The sequence below is a fragment of the Eulemur rufifrons genome, chromosome 4, assembly GCF_041146395.1.
Source record: "Eulemur rufifrons isolate Redbay chromosome 4, OSU_ERuf_1, whole genome shotgun sequence".
Classification (NCBI taxonomy): domain Eukaryota; kingdom Metazoa; phylum Chordata; class Mammalia; order Primates; family Lemuridae; genus Eulemur; species Eulemur rufifrons.
The window spans coordinates 62,793,409-62,811,737 of record NC_090986.1 but is presented as its reverse complement, the minus strand read 5'-3'; the positions used below and the strand labels follow the sequence as shown (position 1 = coordinate 62,811,737).

Below are 18,329 nucleotides of genomic sequence, written 5' to 3'. Positions count from 1 at the left end.
GTGCCCAGGAGTACACAATGAGACCTTCATCTCTTAAAAAAAAAAAAACCCAAAAAACCAAATCCCCCCCCAAAAAAATAGTTATCTATAGGCGAGGGAGAGAAAAGGCTGGAGGGGAGGGAAAGAGAAGCCAGGCTTCTCCAAATTTACCTTGCTCTACAATTCTGACTTGGAAATCACAGAAACATTTTACATAATTAAAAAAATTAAAACAGGAAAAAAAATCTCTAAATATTAGTGGTATAATCATAGAAAATAATTACTACAAATGACAAAAAATATTTTGACTGTACAACCCTAAAACTAAAGAGGTATCTTTTTAAAATATGACCCATCTATCCAAAGGAATATATACAGCCATTAAAAAAATGAAGTTCTGATACATGCTACAACATGGATCAGCCTTGAAAACATGCTAAGTGAAGTACGCCAGTTATAAAAGACCATGTATTGTATGATTTCATTTAATGAACTATACAGAGTACACAAATCCATAGAGACAAAAAGTAGACTAGTACAAGAAGGGGCAATGGAGAATCTGCTAATGGGCTTCTTTTGGGAGTAATGAAAATGTTCTGGAATTAGATAGTAGTGATGGTTACACAACTTTGTGAATATACTAAAACCACTGAACTCTACGCTTGAAAAGGGTGAATTTTATGGTATATGAATTATATCTCGATTTAAAAACGACCTCTTCTATACCTGTTCCTCAGGTAAACAAACAAAATGAGCCCCTTTCCCCCTCCAGCTCCCACCCCATCTTTCTCCTCCCCACCAGACGTATCCACACTCACCATCACCAGTTCTTCCCCGCCAGGCTCTACCCACTCCAATCAGCCTCTCACTAGTCTGACTGCTCCCCCCAACACTCTCTAGTCCTTACCATATACTAAATTGCTAAACTATACTAAAGACCAGAAATAGAATATCCTCCACAGCTCCGGGCTATTCATAATACATAATGGGTATTCAATAACTTTGACTTTTTTCATTTAAAATGTGGGGCTCTTATTACGCGATTTTAAACAAAATTATTCAGCAAGCTACATGTCACCATTTGAGTCTTTCACAAACACATATTCATCTCAAACACAGTAGTATTCAATACTAGACAGGATTAAAAAGCAACTGAAAATTCTAAAACCATCCCCCAAAAGTTTGAGAGAAGAATTGAAAGTTTGAATTCTTGTTCATCAGAATAAAATAATGTGTAATTTTTAAAATTAAAAATATGTTTGCCCAAAGACATTTTCTACTTAAGTAAAATACCCAAGGGGACCCAAGAAGTAAAAAGGATCTCACCTGTTCCATAGAAGGACAAGAAATAACCTGGATGTCAGCAGGGCTGAACTCTTCCTTTAACAGAACATGGAACTTCTGGAAGACTTGCTGAATATTATTCTTACAAAGGAAAGGAGATCGTGTCATATGAGTCATTTTAAACATGAAGTACTATACAGTTATCTTAAAGAAGCACTATGAATGTTAAATAGTAATGTTATTTGCCAAAATGAGTAGAGGAAATATATCTTTCATCATATTACCAAAGACATATAATTTACACTTAATATTTTTAATGCTGGCACAACCTGATGAAGACTTATCAGATAATACTTCCTGGAAAAACTAAACTCTAGCAAGCCCTGTCCCCTCAGAGAATAATAAGAGACTTCAGCAGCAATTTCTTACACAAAAGATAATAAAGTTCCCAGACATATAAAATGCACTTTAAAAATCAACCAACGCCTTGGGTAAAGATGTGAGCTCAACAGAGAACTGGAAGTTATAAGTCCTAAATTTGCTCTGACATTTAATCCCTTGGTGACCACTACAAGCCATTTATTTCCACTACTCACCAGTAAAATGGGGCATAATTCCTGAAATGCTGCTCTCTTAAGTGTTGGGCCACATGCAATGTAAGGGTCTGATTTTGTTTTGTTTTGTTTTGTTTGTTTACTAATTTCTACTTTCAGAGGTAACAAAAAAACTTAAGACAAAGTGAAAGTGAAAAAAAAAAGATATAATCAGACTGATGCAGGATTTGTAAGCCTTTCAAGAATCATAGCAAATATTAATTAACTTCACTAGACTAGCATATCAACATGTCTAAATGCTTTCGGGAAAAGGAAAACGGTAGATGAGGCAAGAACACTTGAAGTCATCACTGGCCAACATTCAAATAAGTTATCATGATACTCACCCTAACAGGTTTAAACAAGATGAACTCAGTATCTTGATTGGACAGGTACAAGGACATACTTCTCAATGTCTCAGGCAGCTTTGTTTTTATTGTCTTATAGGCAGTTGCCACAAGGTCACTAACCTTTGCTGGAAAGAAATTAACCTCGTTAGTGTCACAAAGAAAAAGAGAAGAAACATTTCCATTTTAATTCAGAGGGGAATAAAGGAGAAAAAAAAATAGCAAAAGAAAAGACTCTTTATTTCCCCAAAGAATTTCTTTCATTTTTCTAGTTAATTTATCAAGTTTAATCACAAGCCCTATAAACATTCATTAAATATTTACTATATACAAAATTCTAATCCCCAGGGCTAAGGCAGCAGGAAAAACTCCCCCAGCATGTTTCATGACATTCATAGTGGCTATAATATGTTCCTTTGGAATTCAGAGATAAGAGATTAAGGTTAAAAAAAAAAAAAGTCATTTTTAGAGAGATAATAGGAAGAATTACTTCATAATGAATGAGTTTATTCATTTGTAGAACTCACTCACAGTAAGGGATGCTCTCTAACCATCTTGCTTAGATCATTCAGAAAATATCCACACATATGTGAAGGGAACTAAATACCCATTTGTTACATTCTTATACTGTGTCATCAGAAAGAGAACAGAATTCCAGAAAACTGTAACTAAAATAACTATAACTCCATGTAGTATCTGAAGGAGCTACAGGGAAAAGAAAGAGTAGTAATCTGTATGAAGTATTTAAAAGGAGAAATTACCTAGAAAGCTACAAAGAAAAGGTGATTAATAATTTCAAAGATGCTCAACCTCACTTATAATTAAAGAAATGCAAATTTAAAAGTGAGATATTTAGAGATTGGCAAAAATTACTAAGATTGGATATCCATGTTTAACAAGGGTGTGGGGAAACAGGCATCTTTACCACTGTTGATAGGATTATAAAACAGTTCAACCTCTTTGGAGGAATATTGGGCAATATCTAGAAAAACTGAAAATATACATATTCTTTCCTCTAACATATCTACTGCTAGAAATTTACCCGATGGATATACTCATAAAATACCAAGATGTGTGTGCATAGTAACACTTATTAAGGAGTATATGGAAAAACAACTGAAAATAATTCAAATTAAGAGAATTGCATTAATAGAATTACAAAAGAAATCATGCTATAGTGATGTATTCTATGTATCTGACAAATAGAATGGATAGAGCTAGATAGATGTGCTGCTATAGAAAGGCTCCAATAGACATAAGAAGTAAAAAAAGCTAGGGGAACAGTACAATCTCATTTGGATAACATTTTTTAAGTCCACATATGCTAGTATATACATCAACAATTTTGGGAAAGAAACTGTAATAACCGTTACCTTTGAGAGAAAGACTAGTTTGGAGGCGGAAAATAGAATTATTTTTCATTTTATACCTTTTCATAGTTCAAATTTTATACCATGTAAAAATAGATTTTTTTAAATTGAGGAGAGTTGTGGTAAAGCAGGGTAAGAAAGTGCCAATGCTCTCAAAAAGAAAGAACAAACAAAGCCAGAAATTGCCTATTTTTCAAGAAATAGATGAAAGCTCCTTCAAGACATTTACTTCCGTGGGCTCTGGTTCTATTATCACCAGCACACTTCAGCAGGGATCACTGAATCAGTTTTCAGAGCCCTTGATAACCAGAAAGTGGGTGTGCAGGCCAGTGAATGGCACGTCCTCTAATTCCTAAAAAGGGTATAGTCTCAGAGTAAATTAACAATTGGGCATCCTAATTTATAACTCACTGTCCTGTGAGTTTGTGTATGATAAAAAGATCCTCAAGAACCTTCCCAAGTGTGCATGAACTAGTAACCCTGGGTTTCCAGGGCAGAGGGGCCCAAGACAGTTCCTAGATTGTCCTCCATGCTCCTACCCCGAGAGGCCCATAAATCTCTCTTTGACATCTAAGTGTGGGCTTCAAGTATAACAGATCCAGAAAAACCAACTCCACACCTCTGCTGTGGCTAGATGGTAGAGAAGATACAACTACTATGTAAAAAATAAAACGAAACTGTCATTGCTATATTCACTAAGTCTTCTCACCTAGAAAGAAAGGAAATGGATTAAGTGACAAAACAGCAAGCCCTATTTCAATCTGTCCTTTTGTCAGTTTCCTTTTATCTACTTCTGCTTTACTAATGACAATTGTAGTAGTGCTTAAGAGCACAATACACCTAACACTGTGAATTCTATTAAGGTTGCACTTGAGAAAATGACAGCCCCTATTTTGAGAGAACAGATCTTTCCAAAGGGGAAAGAACAATGCATTAATTATGCATCAAGAGCCTCGGCTTAGCTATACTAAATATGCCTATGCCTTTTGCTGGTTTTTACCTATTTTAAGAAAGATTTATTGCACCCAAGAGTTTCATTTACATAAATGTTCAAAATAAAAATCAGCTCCCATTTCTAAATAAGACCTATAAAAGCAACTAGAACCTTGAGCCAAAGGCTCCAGTTAATCCAAAGACCATCAGAATTCCTTCAAGACCCATGCTGAGTTATGAACTGAAAAGTCTGCTTCTTGGCTGTGATGAATGAGACTAGGTTGTTAACACTACAAGAGACTATGATTAGAATTTCCAGTAAAGGAATCTGATTTCCTGTCTTCTGACAGAATGTACTACTGCATCAAGTGTGCTCTTTTAGTAAGATGTCGAAGATTTCCAGTCCACATGCAACACAAATGTTAAAAATAATAAAATAGAACATTCCCTGTCTCCATCACAGTAAACCAAAGGCCTGAGACATGTCACAAAGTTTGTTTGCAATATAATAAATCATATTCAAATCTGTACTGACATCATCAAAGTTCACAAGGGGAATCTCTGAAATAAAGTCCTATCTTCCTTTCAAAGACAATTGACAACTCTCTACTAAGGAGATACAATATGCTACTCTTTTAATTTCTCAGTTCAATTTCACATTAACCTGAGGCATTAATAATAAATGAATATTTTGGAGGCTTCGAATGGCTTCAATCCTCTTCCCAAAGGAAATGAATACCAGACAGACATAACATTCTTTCAATACGGAAAACCAATCATATGAAAAAGCTGACTCCAGATTAGGTGCCAATAGACAGCCAATTTTACATGGATGTAAAGCCAGAATCATTTTTTGGTTTCCCTCATTATGAGTGAAAAGCTACACTCCAACTTGGACACAGCTTACACATAATTAAAACACTGATTCTTGCACCATTTTGCCCTTTTTAGTTTCAAAAGATCACTATCACAATATGAGCCAGGGGATGGCCAGAAATACCAATTTAAAAAAATCATTTATTCTGGTTTAATGGCAACTTAAAATGCTACAAAACTTAACAAAAATAACCCACAAAGTTAGTTATGATTTTAAATATCTAACATCTAATGCTAAAGACCAAAAAAAAAAAAAAAAAATCCTCTAGCACAAAAAGATTTACATTTAAGAAAGATTAAGATTGGGAATACCTCAAATACATCTGCCAATCAGACAAAAATATTGCCTGTCAACTCCCAAACCTCAATTTTTACAATTTTTTCCCAAACACTCTAAAATATCAATAGATGATGTAACTTGAATAAAATGTGGAAGAAAATAGTGGCCCAACATTTCTACATATAATTGAAAATAGGAGTACTCTCTCCATAATTTCATCATATCAAACAGGATTTTCACCAAAGCTCAGACACAATGAATAGCGAGTGTGCAGAAATCAGCAGACTCAAAGTATTTCCATCTAAGCCTTTTTTATTTTTAACTGGCTAATTTTTTTTAAAATTCTTCCTTTCTTGGAATGCTTGTTGAAATGCAAGTAGTGCTGGCCAATTAAGACCTGTCAGCTCCAAACTGAATCTCACATTAACTCAGATTGCATTAACTCAGATCGTAGCACCCCAGAGTGAGTAGGAAAACCAACTCCAGGCTGTCACAGAAAGGACTATATAAATGCAAATTAATAACATCCTAAAAAAGAAATCCAAAATAGTAAAATCAGAATACCTGGTTGTGCCCAAGGCTGCTGTGAGAGAGTATATTTGGGGCCTCCCTGACTGGCCATTGTTTTTAATGCCGAAACCTAGTAGAGGAGACAAAAACAAAAAAGTTTCATTTCACTAGTGACAAATTAAACTGGTACTGCTCTCAAAGGATACTCAACATCATTTAAGCCTATTACAACAGAATGATAATCAAATGATGATAAAAATGTGTTGTATCTCATAATCTTTTACAGCTAATGACATTTTTTAGCATAACTTCTTTTGTGATTCCAAGGCATATGTTATCTTGCAAAAAAACATAGCAAAGTCCTGAGGCATTCAGCCTGAAATATTGCAGAGCAGGAAGACAAAAATGAAGCCCTAGAAAAATGTCAACACAAAGCAGGTCTGTTTTAAGTGGACTGTTATGTTAATATTAAATTATCGTATGTTATTAGAAAAGTGTCACCACAGCAGGACAAAAATCTCTTTTACATACCAGAGGATTCTTTTTCTTATCATACCATAGGCAGAGAGAATGTCATTAAAACAAACAAGTAAGATTTTCAAATACTATCAAGAGGCACATTTGACCAACCAGTGCTAAAGATAGAGACTTGAATGTCCACGTTCTATTCCTCTCTTTTCATGCCTCAGCACCAACACAGGGAAGTAAATCCAAAAAAGCACATTTAGCTGCTTGGGCAAGACTGTTCCTAAGACAGTAAAGTATGGTGAAGATAAGGGGTAGCTGGGGAAGATGAGAGACAGAAATTGCATAAAACATTTTTATTAAATGGATAGTCATGAGCCAAAGATCCAGGCCATGGCCTTGGCCTCAGTCTCACTGGAAAGTCTCATTAGAAAAACTTGAGCACCAACTCTTCAGATTTCTCACACAAAAGGCCATACACATATTTATGCAGAGGATGGGCAGAGACAGATTTGACTTAATGCTACCTCAAATCTCTACAGCCTTCTCTCCATTTCTACTTTATTTCCAGTTTCTATTTTTCTTCCTGGACCACTCCAGGCCTTTGCTCTTGCTGTTCTCTCATTCCATTCTTCTCTATGCCTTTTTTTTATTGTGAGATGCAGCTTTTAAAAACAAATCATATATATGACTAGAGTTTACTAACACTGATGAAAGGAAAACACATTCACACTTTAGTGTATATTGTCCTAAATGTTTTCCAACATAAAAATATAAATATTAATGTGTACACATTTACAGAAATGGGAACATAATGTTCTGTGAACTTTTTTCCCCACTTAAATCTGTATTCTGATCATTTTTCCATGTCCAACAGCTTTAAAGTAATGGCTGCCTCCTATTCTACTGATTGCTCCAGAATTTAACCAATTTCACAAAGACACATATTTAGGCTGTTTACAATTATTCTCATATTAAATATAAACTTGTACATTCATCTCTAATTGCTACCCTGATAATTTACTTATCTTTAAGTCAAGCCTCAAGGAAAACTTCAAAAGTTTTCCCTAATTAGCCCTATCTTTTTCTAAAACCCTACACAGTGAACAAAGACCCACTGTCTCACAATGACACTGGTACATAGAGTTTAATATTTACATATTTGTCTATCTTGCTTTTCCTTTAGGTAATAGCTCCTTGAAAGCAGGAATTAAATTTATAGGTCAAATTCTATTACATGCACTACGTGAAGAAAAAAATTTAAATGTATAGTGTTACTGAGGAAATTGATAACACTTCAGAGGGAATATTAAGGATAAATTTGTAATACTTTATCAAATTGCTTGAAGGAAAATAATTATTTTCTACATATAAGTCTGAGTTTTTAGCATAAACTGGTCCTACCAGAAGAAAACACTTTTAGCTTAGCTAGAAACCTAAAGTTATACTTCCTTGAAAATGCCTTAATTTATATTTTTCACTAAAGCAAAATCTGCAGTTCAAATTTGTCATATTTTGCTATAACATTTCTGCAGCATTTTACAGTTACAACATTCTTTTACGCATGTCCCCTTCTTTGGTCCTCGTGGTAACTGCACACAGGGAGGATGGACGCTAGATCTCTCCCCACCACAGACTGGAAACCCAAGGCTTGGAGAAACTGATTAGCCAACAATTTCAGTCAGGAGGTGAAGAAGGGGAACCAGGGCTCTTTCTACTGCACCTGCTACTTAAGAGTTTGTTTCAAGAAATATTCTGCACAATGAGGCCGGGTGCGGTGGCTCACGCCTGTAATCCTAGCACTCTGGGAGGCCGAGGCGGGTGGATCGCTCGAGGTCAGGAGTTCAAGACCAGCCTGAGCAAGAGCGAGACCCCGTCTCTACTAAAAATAGAAAGAAATTATATGGACAACTAAAATATATATATACAAAAAATTAGCCGGGCATGGTGGCGCATGCCTGTAGTCCCAGCTACTCGGGAGGCTGAGGCAGTAGGATTGCTTAAGCCCAGGAGTTTGAGGTTGCTGTGAGCTAGACTGACGCCACGGCACTCACTCTAGCCCGGGCAACAGAGCGAGACTCTGTCTCAAAAAAAAAAAAAGAAATATTCTGCACAATGGAATTCTAGAACAATAAAAAAGTATCAACAATTTTTGAAGTCTGACAGAAAATAATCTGAGCCAAATGTTTTCCTATGAACATCTACCCCCAACACTTGGAATAGTATTATATTCCCTCGGGCCATTCAAATATTAATACTTGGAGAGAAAAGATTTTTCCAGGGGCAGGAAATGAGGCAATGGAGCATATATGTTCTTCTATTAATAGTACTTATTTTATTTTTCTCAGGAAAGACCATTAGTTATACCAAAAATCAGGAAAAAACCAGACAGGTGAAGATGTTGTAGAAAACTCATGTACACTTGGATACTCTGCAAAACTTTAACTTCTCAACCTGTGAAATGAAGATTCTTCCCTTACTCCAGGTACCAGAGGTGTAGCAAGGATTAATGAAAAGGAAGCATCTCACCCAGAAGAGCCAAGAAAGAAGCTACATAAACAAAAAAGCCAATTTGAAGTAGATGAAGGGGATCAGAATTATACCCCAAGTCTTTAGTCTCAAAAACAAGTCTTCTGACAACCTAAAAATGTTCTCTACGCACTGAACATGGTTTATTATGCCAATCCATATACATTTTAAAAAATCAGTCTGAACTTACAAACAAGCTGAGGACATTCTGCTGATGAAGCTTGCATCCTAATGGTAAACACTGAGACCTACAAACATACTCCAAATGAAAGATGAAATGTTTCTTTTTCTGTACTTAACGCTGTTGTTTTTCCTGCAATCATTTATAATGGCACAAGCACTAGTTGCCTTATAAAACGCTAAATACATAAAAGAGGCATGAGATTCTGTACTTGCAGGTTATTAATGCTGAGGAAATGAAGAAAATCATTTCAAAGTTTAAAAATCTTTTACCCTTTCTCTGCTATTCAGAATGCTAGTAACAATCACCAGGCAAAAAGTGAAAAATGGTCCACAAGTTCTAAGATGCAACGTCTCAAATGAACATACATTTATCTGTGTGAACCCTAGGTGCGTGTCTGTGTGTGTGTGCGTGTGTGTGTACGCGCACAGGCATCTTTGTCTCTGACTCTATGTCAACAGGACAGGAACAGACCTGAATTTGGAATAAGAAAACAAGAAAAGGGATGCTCAGTCCTTAGAAACTCACTGAGCAGCGGCGAGGAACCTGGGTTGAAAGAGGAAAAGTGAAGCAACTGCGAGTGGTCTCAACAAGGGTGGCACAGACTGATGGGGTGGGATGAGACTGGCCTCTCCATGAAGATGAGAGGCAAGGCCTCTCCCTTCCCAACTCCATAGTGAAGGAGTACAAAAAGAGGTCCAAAAAGGTCCAAGAACTGTTCAGGGATCCCCGTTATACACATGTAGCATGTCCATAGAGAACTATTTTATTATTCAGATTTGGAGGAAGGTTTTCTATATAAACCACTATCTACCTATTTATCTATCTACCTACCTACCTATCTATCTATCTACTTATCTATCTATTTATTTAGAAACAAGGTCTTACACTGTGGCCCTGTGCAGTGGCACAATCACAGCTCACTGCTGCCTCAAAACTCCTGAGGCTCTGGCCTCAGCCTCCCAAGTAGCTGGGACTACAGGTGTGTGCCACCATTCCTGGCTATTTCCTTTTTAAGTGTTTATAGTATATGGTGTATATACTATATGGTTTATAGTATATGGTGCATTCCAAAATGCACAATTGCAGCGTTACACCAGATTTACCATTATACTAAGGTCAACTTGGACAACTACATCAGTGAATTTTGATTCTCTTGATTTCTAGAAAAACTGTACTGTTCTAGAACCCTTTAATCCTAGATTTTATTATAATCAACTTGTTTACTTCAGAAGACTCATTCTGCTGTTCTGTTGTTGTACAATATTGATCTATAATACTTCACACCAGTATTAATGTGGATCCTCTCCCAGAAATACACATTACAATCTACCAGATGGTTTTCTAACAAGGATAATTTCAGTCAAAACTGTAATTATCTATAAATTACAAAGTATTGATACTTACACAATTTTTTAAAAATCAAAACCTGGGAGAAAACATTTCTACCACCCTCCTTTTAAATTTTTGTGGTGGGGGAAAAAAACCACACATATACACACACACTCCAAATACTTGGAGTGAAAAGACTAAAACCACTAAGCAAGTAATATACACCAATGATAAACAAAAGAGTAGTTTGTTTTATTTAACATTTCTATATTTGTATTTTGGGTCTTCCGTATTATTTTTTAAAACTGGTATCTTCCATCTTTATCACAGGCTTCAGGCATATCAGCGTTGCTGGACCCAGCGGCAAGATACTAATGAACAATTTACTTATAAGCTGTCTCCTGGTTGTTTCATACATACATCCTGTCTGCCCAGTTAAGACTAGTCAAATTTGAGAAAAGGGGCCATCATATTTTTATTCTTTTTAATGATGTTCTCTAATACAAGTCTGGGGCATATAGTAGAAGACTAATGAATGAAAGTTAAATTCAAGACTTTTTAAACATATTTAAGTCCTTAATAAATAACATTTAAATTGTAAAAAACTGATTAAGTTGAAACAAGAATGTCAAAATAGCCATTATGTGCTTTTTTCTTTGCCGGTACTCACCAGCTGATAGATTTTAGCTTAGGAGACAGAGAGAGAGACAGTAATATCTGCTTACATAATCAGTCCCCACTTAAAGTGATGGGTTCTTGGAAGCTGTGACTTTAAGTGAAACGACATATATCATGTCTTCAGATAACCTCATTTCATTGTAACAGAGATGAGGGAAAAAAACTTGGTTTCGTTATATGGAGTTTCACATAAAGTCACAGTCAGCACCTATTGCCAATGTTAAGTAAGGACTGATTGTACTGTATATTAAATCCATATATCTGGGGTTGACAATGCTGTGATATAAAATCGTCAATTGTCAATTATCCAGGCAAAATGGAAGAGAGAAATAGTGTGTAAAACAAGGAGGAAAATAAATCACCCATTGTAAGTAATAGGAAACTCTGATACCCACGACTATCGTTGTTGCTATGTAGGTCCAGGAGAAAGTGAGGGTTCCAGTCCACATGCAAATAACCTACAATGTGCATAAACACAATATAGCTAACCCACGGTCAGCTGTAACTAGCTTTGCAATATTTGCACTCTTCCTCTTAAAAACAAAAACTCTGCAAGCATATCTGAAAGTCCATAAACCAAAAGTTTCCATTATAGGAAAAATGGTGATTTTCTAGACAGAATCATTAAGATGTGGGCTTACTATCTCCTTCTTCCAGTTTTCACAAGAGGGTAATTCAAAAGGAAATCTAAAGAAGAAAGCAAAATAACTTTACCAAATAGGCACTAAGGTATATATATATACCTTTGTCATGAACTCCTCCAGCTGTTCTACAAACAGCTTGGTCTGCTGCTGAATAAACTGCTCACAGGCTGACTTCAGATGACGGTCTACGTCTTTTTTAGAGTCGAGATAATGTTCTCTTATCTCAGGAGTACCCTTAAAAAGAAGATGACAGTTTCTTCCTGTTTTATGTGACTGGAAATTACCAGACATGTAAAGAAAGTCCTTTATCTCCCACCACCAATGAAACAGACTCCTTCTCACCTCCAACAAGAACTCTATCAAGGCATTGTTGCTATTCAGCCTAAAAAATCTTGGAACAGTCATAGGGTTCAGGATTTTAAATGCTGCATCTGTGAAACAAAATTACTCATCCAGTGAACATGTACAGTTTCAACAGAGAAGCCATGTGAAACACACACTAGTTCTCTACCACCACAAGCAAAAAGCCATTTCATCTTCACCAACTCACCTCCATGAAAGGATGAGAGTGAGATGAGGGCCAATGATGGCTACAGTGCCCACACAGTTATTTGCTAGTAGTTGGAACTGCAAAATGACTATTAATCTCAATTATTCACTTACAGAAAAATGATAAATGGTAACTGGCACTTTAAAATTTCACTGCTTTACTTTTAGGATGTTAAGTAAGTTTTTAAAAAATACTCACATACTTACCCAGCTTATTTGTTAAGATCCTGCCTGGCATAGAAATTTATTCACTTGAAGCAAAGTGAATAAACTAATGTGTCAGGTAGGAAGAAAACACCAAAAGGACATATTACCCCTTAACCTCCAGACTAACTAGAATCTATGCAAAGTACTAGCTGAGGTCTCATTGATGTTCAAATGCAATAAGATGTAACGTTAGTCGTGAGAGGTTAGAGGTTTAAAAGTAAAGATAGCAAGTATTATTAAGTGATAGTAAGAAAAGACCATTTATTTGCTTTGGTTTGCCAGACTGGAGAAAGCAAAGCATAAAATGCTTCCAACCCTGGTTTTGCAAGCACACATCACCATAATACTTACTGCCTTGACCCTGGTCTTAATGAAAAAAAAAATCTCTCTTAATCAGTTTAGTATTTAGTATTTAGCCATTAGTAAATGGCTCTTTGTGCCTGCTGTCTTTTCTACAAGATACCTGAAAGATTCTGCCTGCAATAAACAGAATCAAGTTACCATATGATAGGATTATATTAGCTTCATAATATTTGGGGGGAAAACATACTTTGAACCAAATTTTGCCACAATTTTAGGACATTTCATTTTCTCACACCTCCGTTGATCTACACTAGAATTAAGGAGCAAGAAATTATGAATTAGAAAAAAAAATGAAAGAAAATAAATCAATCCTGCTCTAACGTATCACTTAAAGTGAGGACTTTCAGCAGCTGGGAATTCTTCAAGGTAAGAGCATCATTCTCACACTTCACACTAAAGGGAAAGAAGGCAATCAACCAGAATGGTTGGGAGATGGAAACCTCTGGTGAGAATAAGCTTTTAAAAAAGTATGTAAAGGCAAAAACCAGGAAATCTGGCTCCTGTTAAAAAAAAAAAATCACAAAGTATATGAATGACACACAAGCTTTATGGCAGCAAAATGCATTGTCTGTGATGAACAGGAGAGAGCATTAAGAAAAAAAAAAAAGCAAAATGTTTCCATGTTTCATGATGAAGTCCTGTTGGTTCTCAGGTGAATTAAATCAAGTCCACTATCGACTAAGCACAGTAATTAGAAAACTAAAACCCTATTGCCCTTGAAAATCCTGCATTGGGGTTCCTCTGGACCACAGAACACAGAAAATAATTTGAGTGACTATTTTCTCACTTGCCCAAATACATTACAGAGAAGTTAACTGATTACATAAACCAGTGACTTAAGGTATCAGGCCTGAAATCTCTTGGAAATGATTAAGAAAATTTACATGAATTTGAAAGTAATTAAGAGAAATGAGGGAATTTTACAGTATATCCTTAACTGCTTAAGATCAACATTTTAGAAAGTTACTTTGATCTTTTAGAAATCATCTCTTGTTAAATCAGAGACAAATCATTAGGATGGATGAATCATCTTGATTCAATGTCTACTACCAACCCAAGAACCTTACCTACATGATTACTTAACAACCAGCTGCTTTAACAATTATACCACTTGTTTATTTAAGCACCTGAAACTTACAAAGCACTTTAACACACATTTTTCATTCATTTTCATTTTTAATGATCTTGATAACCTGGTGAAGGTATCATGACAAGTTGATTATGCTCATTTTTACCAACGAAGAAGGTTGGGTAGGGAAGCTAAAACACCCAGCTAAGATCACACAAGAGCCAAGAAATGACAAAACAGGAACAAAACCCAACTCTTAGATAAGAGTCTTAGGTAAGTACTCTTCCCATTTTACCCAGCTGGCTTCGTGAATTTTCATACATTGACAAACTCAACTCAGTATTTAAAATCATCCAAATTAGCTAACATTTACTACTTACTTAGAAAGCAGTTATTATACTGATTTTTCATTTTTTAACTGGTTATAGTAATATGTGGCAGAGTCTAAGAGAGGTAATGCTATATTACAAATATAGCTCACTTCATAAAGAAAATATAGCAAGTTAGCAGTAATTAGGATGTTGACAGCTCAGCTTAGTATAAACAAGTAATATATTTAGCAAGCAAGGCATGCAAAAAAAAATTGCAGATGAACATAAAATAAACCTAAAACCTGTGCTGACACATCTGGACAGGTAAAACACATCCAACTGTGCCAGCCAGGACAATGAAGTACCTCTAGTTTTCTTGAGGTCCAGGGAAATTTCCTTAATGGTGAATTCAGTGTGAAATGGAGCAATTTGTTCTCGAAGAATCAAAAGGTGCTTAATTAAGAAAAGTTGTCCATCAATCTGAGTCTAAATTGTAAGAAAGAAAAATGGATATAATCACAGATTAAGTCAAAATAGAAACAAATAAAACACATGTTATTAATCAACATTAATCTACCTAGGTTTATGGTCTTATGGTGCGCCAATACTCCTTTGTTGTGCAATGAATTCTCCCCATGTTAGAATTATCTGGAAAAATCTTGCTTCAAACTGTTATTAGCACTGTCACCTGCTCTACTTAGGAAATCCAAGGAAGTGAGTCAGACAAAAGGCTGTAAAGCAACACATTTAGAAATGGAGGTCAAAACTATTTCAACCTGGGGCAGAAGTAGAAGAGATGATACAACCTAACAGCACAGAGGAGGAGGAAAAGAAAGGCTCAAAGAATGAGCATGACTCTAACCTCTCTTGGCTTTCTAGTTCTTCTTCAGGAACAAGGCTTTCTCTATTTGGTTATGGCGGTTTCAATATGCAAAACACCAAACATACTCTTATTTATACAAAAGTACAGAAGGAGCCCCCATATGTAACTGATTAGAGTTAGCATTTTGGATTATCCTGCCACCAACAGAACACCGACTATCTACACCCCTCAGGTTCCTGGGTGTCCTTCTGCACTCTCAGGACCTATCCACAAGAGTCTTATGATTCCAGCTCAGTTCTCAAAGCTCTGACCCAATCCCAAAATAGTGAATATTCATAGCTTTCATTTCAGCAAAGAGTCTTTACATTACTAAGAGCAAGGCTGTATTTGCTGCTTCTTGCTGCTACTCAAGACAGAGTCTTATTCTGAAAATATTTCTAATGAAATTTTTACACTACATTAGGAAAAGATAAAGTTATGTTTCAGTAAGTACTATAAATTTTAAATGGGTTATTAAACAAAGTGAGTCCTCCCTAGTCTCTCTCTCTCTCTTTCTCTCTCTTCCCTTCTCATAAACATAATCAATGTAAGTATGACTTATGTGATGGAAACTCACTTTGCATTCTGGACCACAGACTATGAGATAAGTAGGAAATGCCATATATTCTGAATTCTTGCTTTATTTTTAAAGGAACTAATAACTCTGAGGCCAAAAACAGTAGCATATAGGTTTGACTTACTTTACTAAAGCTGTTGTAATCCAGCTTTAGGACCATGTTTATCATGTTTAGTATCATATTGATTTGCTGACAAACTAGGTGCTCAATTTAAGAACAACTTCTTGCCTTAAAAAACTAGAAAAACTCTCTAACAGGGATCACTTTTAAAAAGTTGAAAGACAAAAGTACACAAACTCAGCCATGAAAACAAATAAGCTAATGTTTACCAAATTGAGGGCTTCCTCAAATGTACTCCAACCCCTTATAATATGGAGGAAACAGAACTAGATAAAAGAGGATGGCCTACAGATGATGAGGGCAAGAGACTGAATAAGTAAAAGGCTTTTTCACTCCTCCCTCAAAAGAGAGGTCAGTGGCAGAAGATAACATAAGCACATGAACATTTTTTAATTAGGTCACTTTTTTCCTCCTGATGATCTAACAAATACATGCTCACTGTAGAAAAACTGAGAAATAAAGAAATATGTAGGGAATGGGGAAAAATCATCCATAGTCACCCCAAAGCTTTCATGATTATATATTTTCTTCAATGCATTTTTTATTACGTAAATTTATACTCTGTATCTGATTTATATTCTGCTTTTTTATTGCCTTAACATGTTTAAGTTAAATTTTATTGTTTCATTTTTAAAAATGTAATGGCTGTGTAATATTCTACTGTATGGAATATGCTACAATTTACTTAATCACTTCTCTAATGTTAGACACGTTTCCTAATTTCACCCATTACCAAAAATGTAAAAGTTCAAAGTTGGTAATATTTTGAAAACTTAAATCTGCCTACCTATAACTTTATTTCTAGTCCTCATATGAAAATTTCATTTCAACTCTCCATTCCATGAATGGGAAAATATAGTTGTCACAAAGGTACAGCTTTTTCAGCAACAAGATTCCAAATTCTTTTGTGGGGAGATTTTTTTTTTTTTTTTAATTTATCTAAAGTCTTGAAGTTAGAAATCAAGTTTGTAAATAAGAATTCAAAAATAGTTCAGAGGGCTTGAACACTTCAAATAGCAATAAAAGTCTGGCTAGAAACAGCGCGCATGGCTCACTCCCTGTAGGCAACAGGTGTTTTAAGAGGAGAGTTAAGCCGAGCAACACCTTTGACCATGCTCTACATGACCTGAAAACAAAAATCCCAGGGGCTATGGGAGAAGTGCACGCCAGCAGTCTTCAGCCCCATATCCCTTTCTGGATGAAAAACTGTAAGCCACGTAGTCATAGCAACTGACTATGACATAGTCACACAACCAAGGGCCACAATTGTCCTCAAAATTGACTGGCTCATTTCCTCCAAGTGAGGCTGTTCAACTGTTCAAAACATCATTGTGAGGAAAATTATAAACTGCTACATTTCCTTGAAAATGCTTTCTTGGCATTCCACGGAAACAGCAGTATTTCCCCAGTTGCTAAGGCTACAAGAGACCTTTACCTAAGTACCATCTTTAGTATTTTAGCAAAGTGGATTCTCTTATACAGCGTAGTCTTTATTTATAGCACTATAATGAAGTACTAGCTTCTCTCAAAGGGCCTCAAAATCCAATCACACTAAACCAACAAATTCTACTGCCAAAATGGTTTTAAATTTCTGTGCCTATAAGTAAATGCTATATTCCACAACATTATAACAGGTAATAAGATTTCACCTAACACTTAATCAAACCTTTCTTTTGCTGATAGACTCTGATGCTCCAAGCAGGGACTGAATGCAGGCAGACAATGCTTCCTGTGATAATCCTTGGAACACTGCCCTCTGGTGGAATAAAAAAGAAACATCACCCTGTGGCATTCACGAAACATGAAAAAAGGAAAATCCTAGACTGAGTGCAACAACAATTCTTGCTTGCCCTCGACGTTGGATACGTTTATTACTGGTACTACTCCTCCGGAGTTTTCTACTCCCATGCAACCTCTGTAGACCAACGCATAGTTTTGTGATGTGCAGGCATCTCTGGAAACACTCATGTGACCCTTCAATAAATATTTATTATACGAGCACCTGCTGCATGCTGAGCACTGTGCTAGATGCTGGGAAGTGCAGTGCCAACAGGCAGGTGTGGTTCTGACCCCATGGAGCCCTCACTCCAACACAATCTCAGGTTGGGGGCTGTTTTTTAAATCTCTAAAACCAACCTCAGGAAATCCACTTCTAAAAATTTATCCCAAGTAATTATTAATAACCAATATTGTATTTTAAGATTCAAACACATGGCTCTTCATTACAGTATAACTTAAAACAGCAAGAAACTGGAAATAACCTGTTCAA

At 35.9% G+C, this 18,329-nt stretch overlaps 1 protein-coding gene across 1 annotated transcript in view; it reads right to left on the bottom strand.

Annotated features, from left to right (window-relative positions):
• The window catches only part of COG3 (component of oligomeric golgi complex 3), a 61,128-nt gene that overhangs the window by 3,714 nt on the left and 39,085 nt on the right, over nt 1-18,329 (bottom strand). The window contains exons 16-22 of the mRNA XM_069467678.1: nt 17,727-17,816; nt 14,866-14,986; nt 12,344-12,432; nt 12,101-12,235; nt 6,227-6,302; nt 2,204-2,331; nt 1,306-1,404 (exon numbers count right to left, since the gene is read on the bottom strand). Coding sequence (XP_069323779.1) covers nt 1,306-1,404; nt 2,204-2,331; nt 6,227-6,302; nt 12,101-12,235; nt 12,344-12,432; nt 14,866-14,986; nt 17,727-17,816 — 738 coding nt within the window. The remainder of the gene's footprint in view (nt 1-1,305; nt 1,405-2,203; nt 2,332-6,226; nt 6,303-12,100; nt 12,236-12,343; nt 12,433-14,865; nt 14,987-17,726; nt 17,817-18,329) is intronic.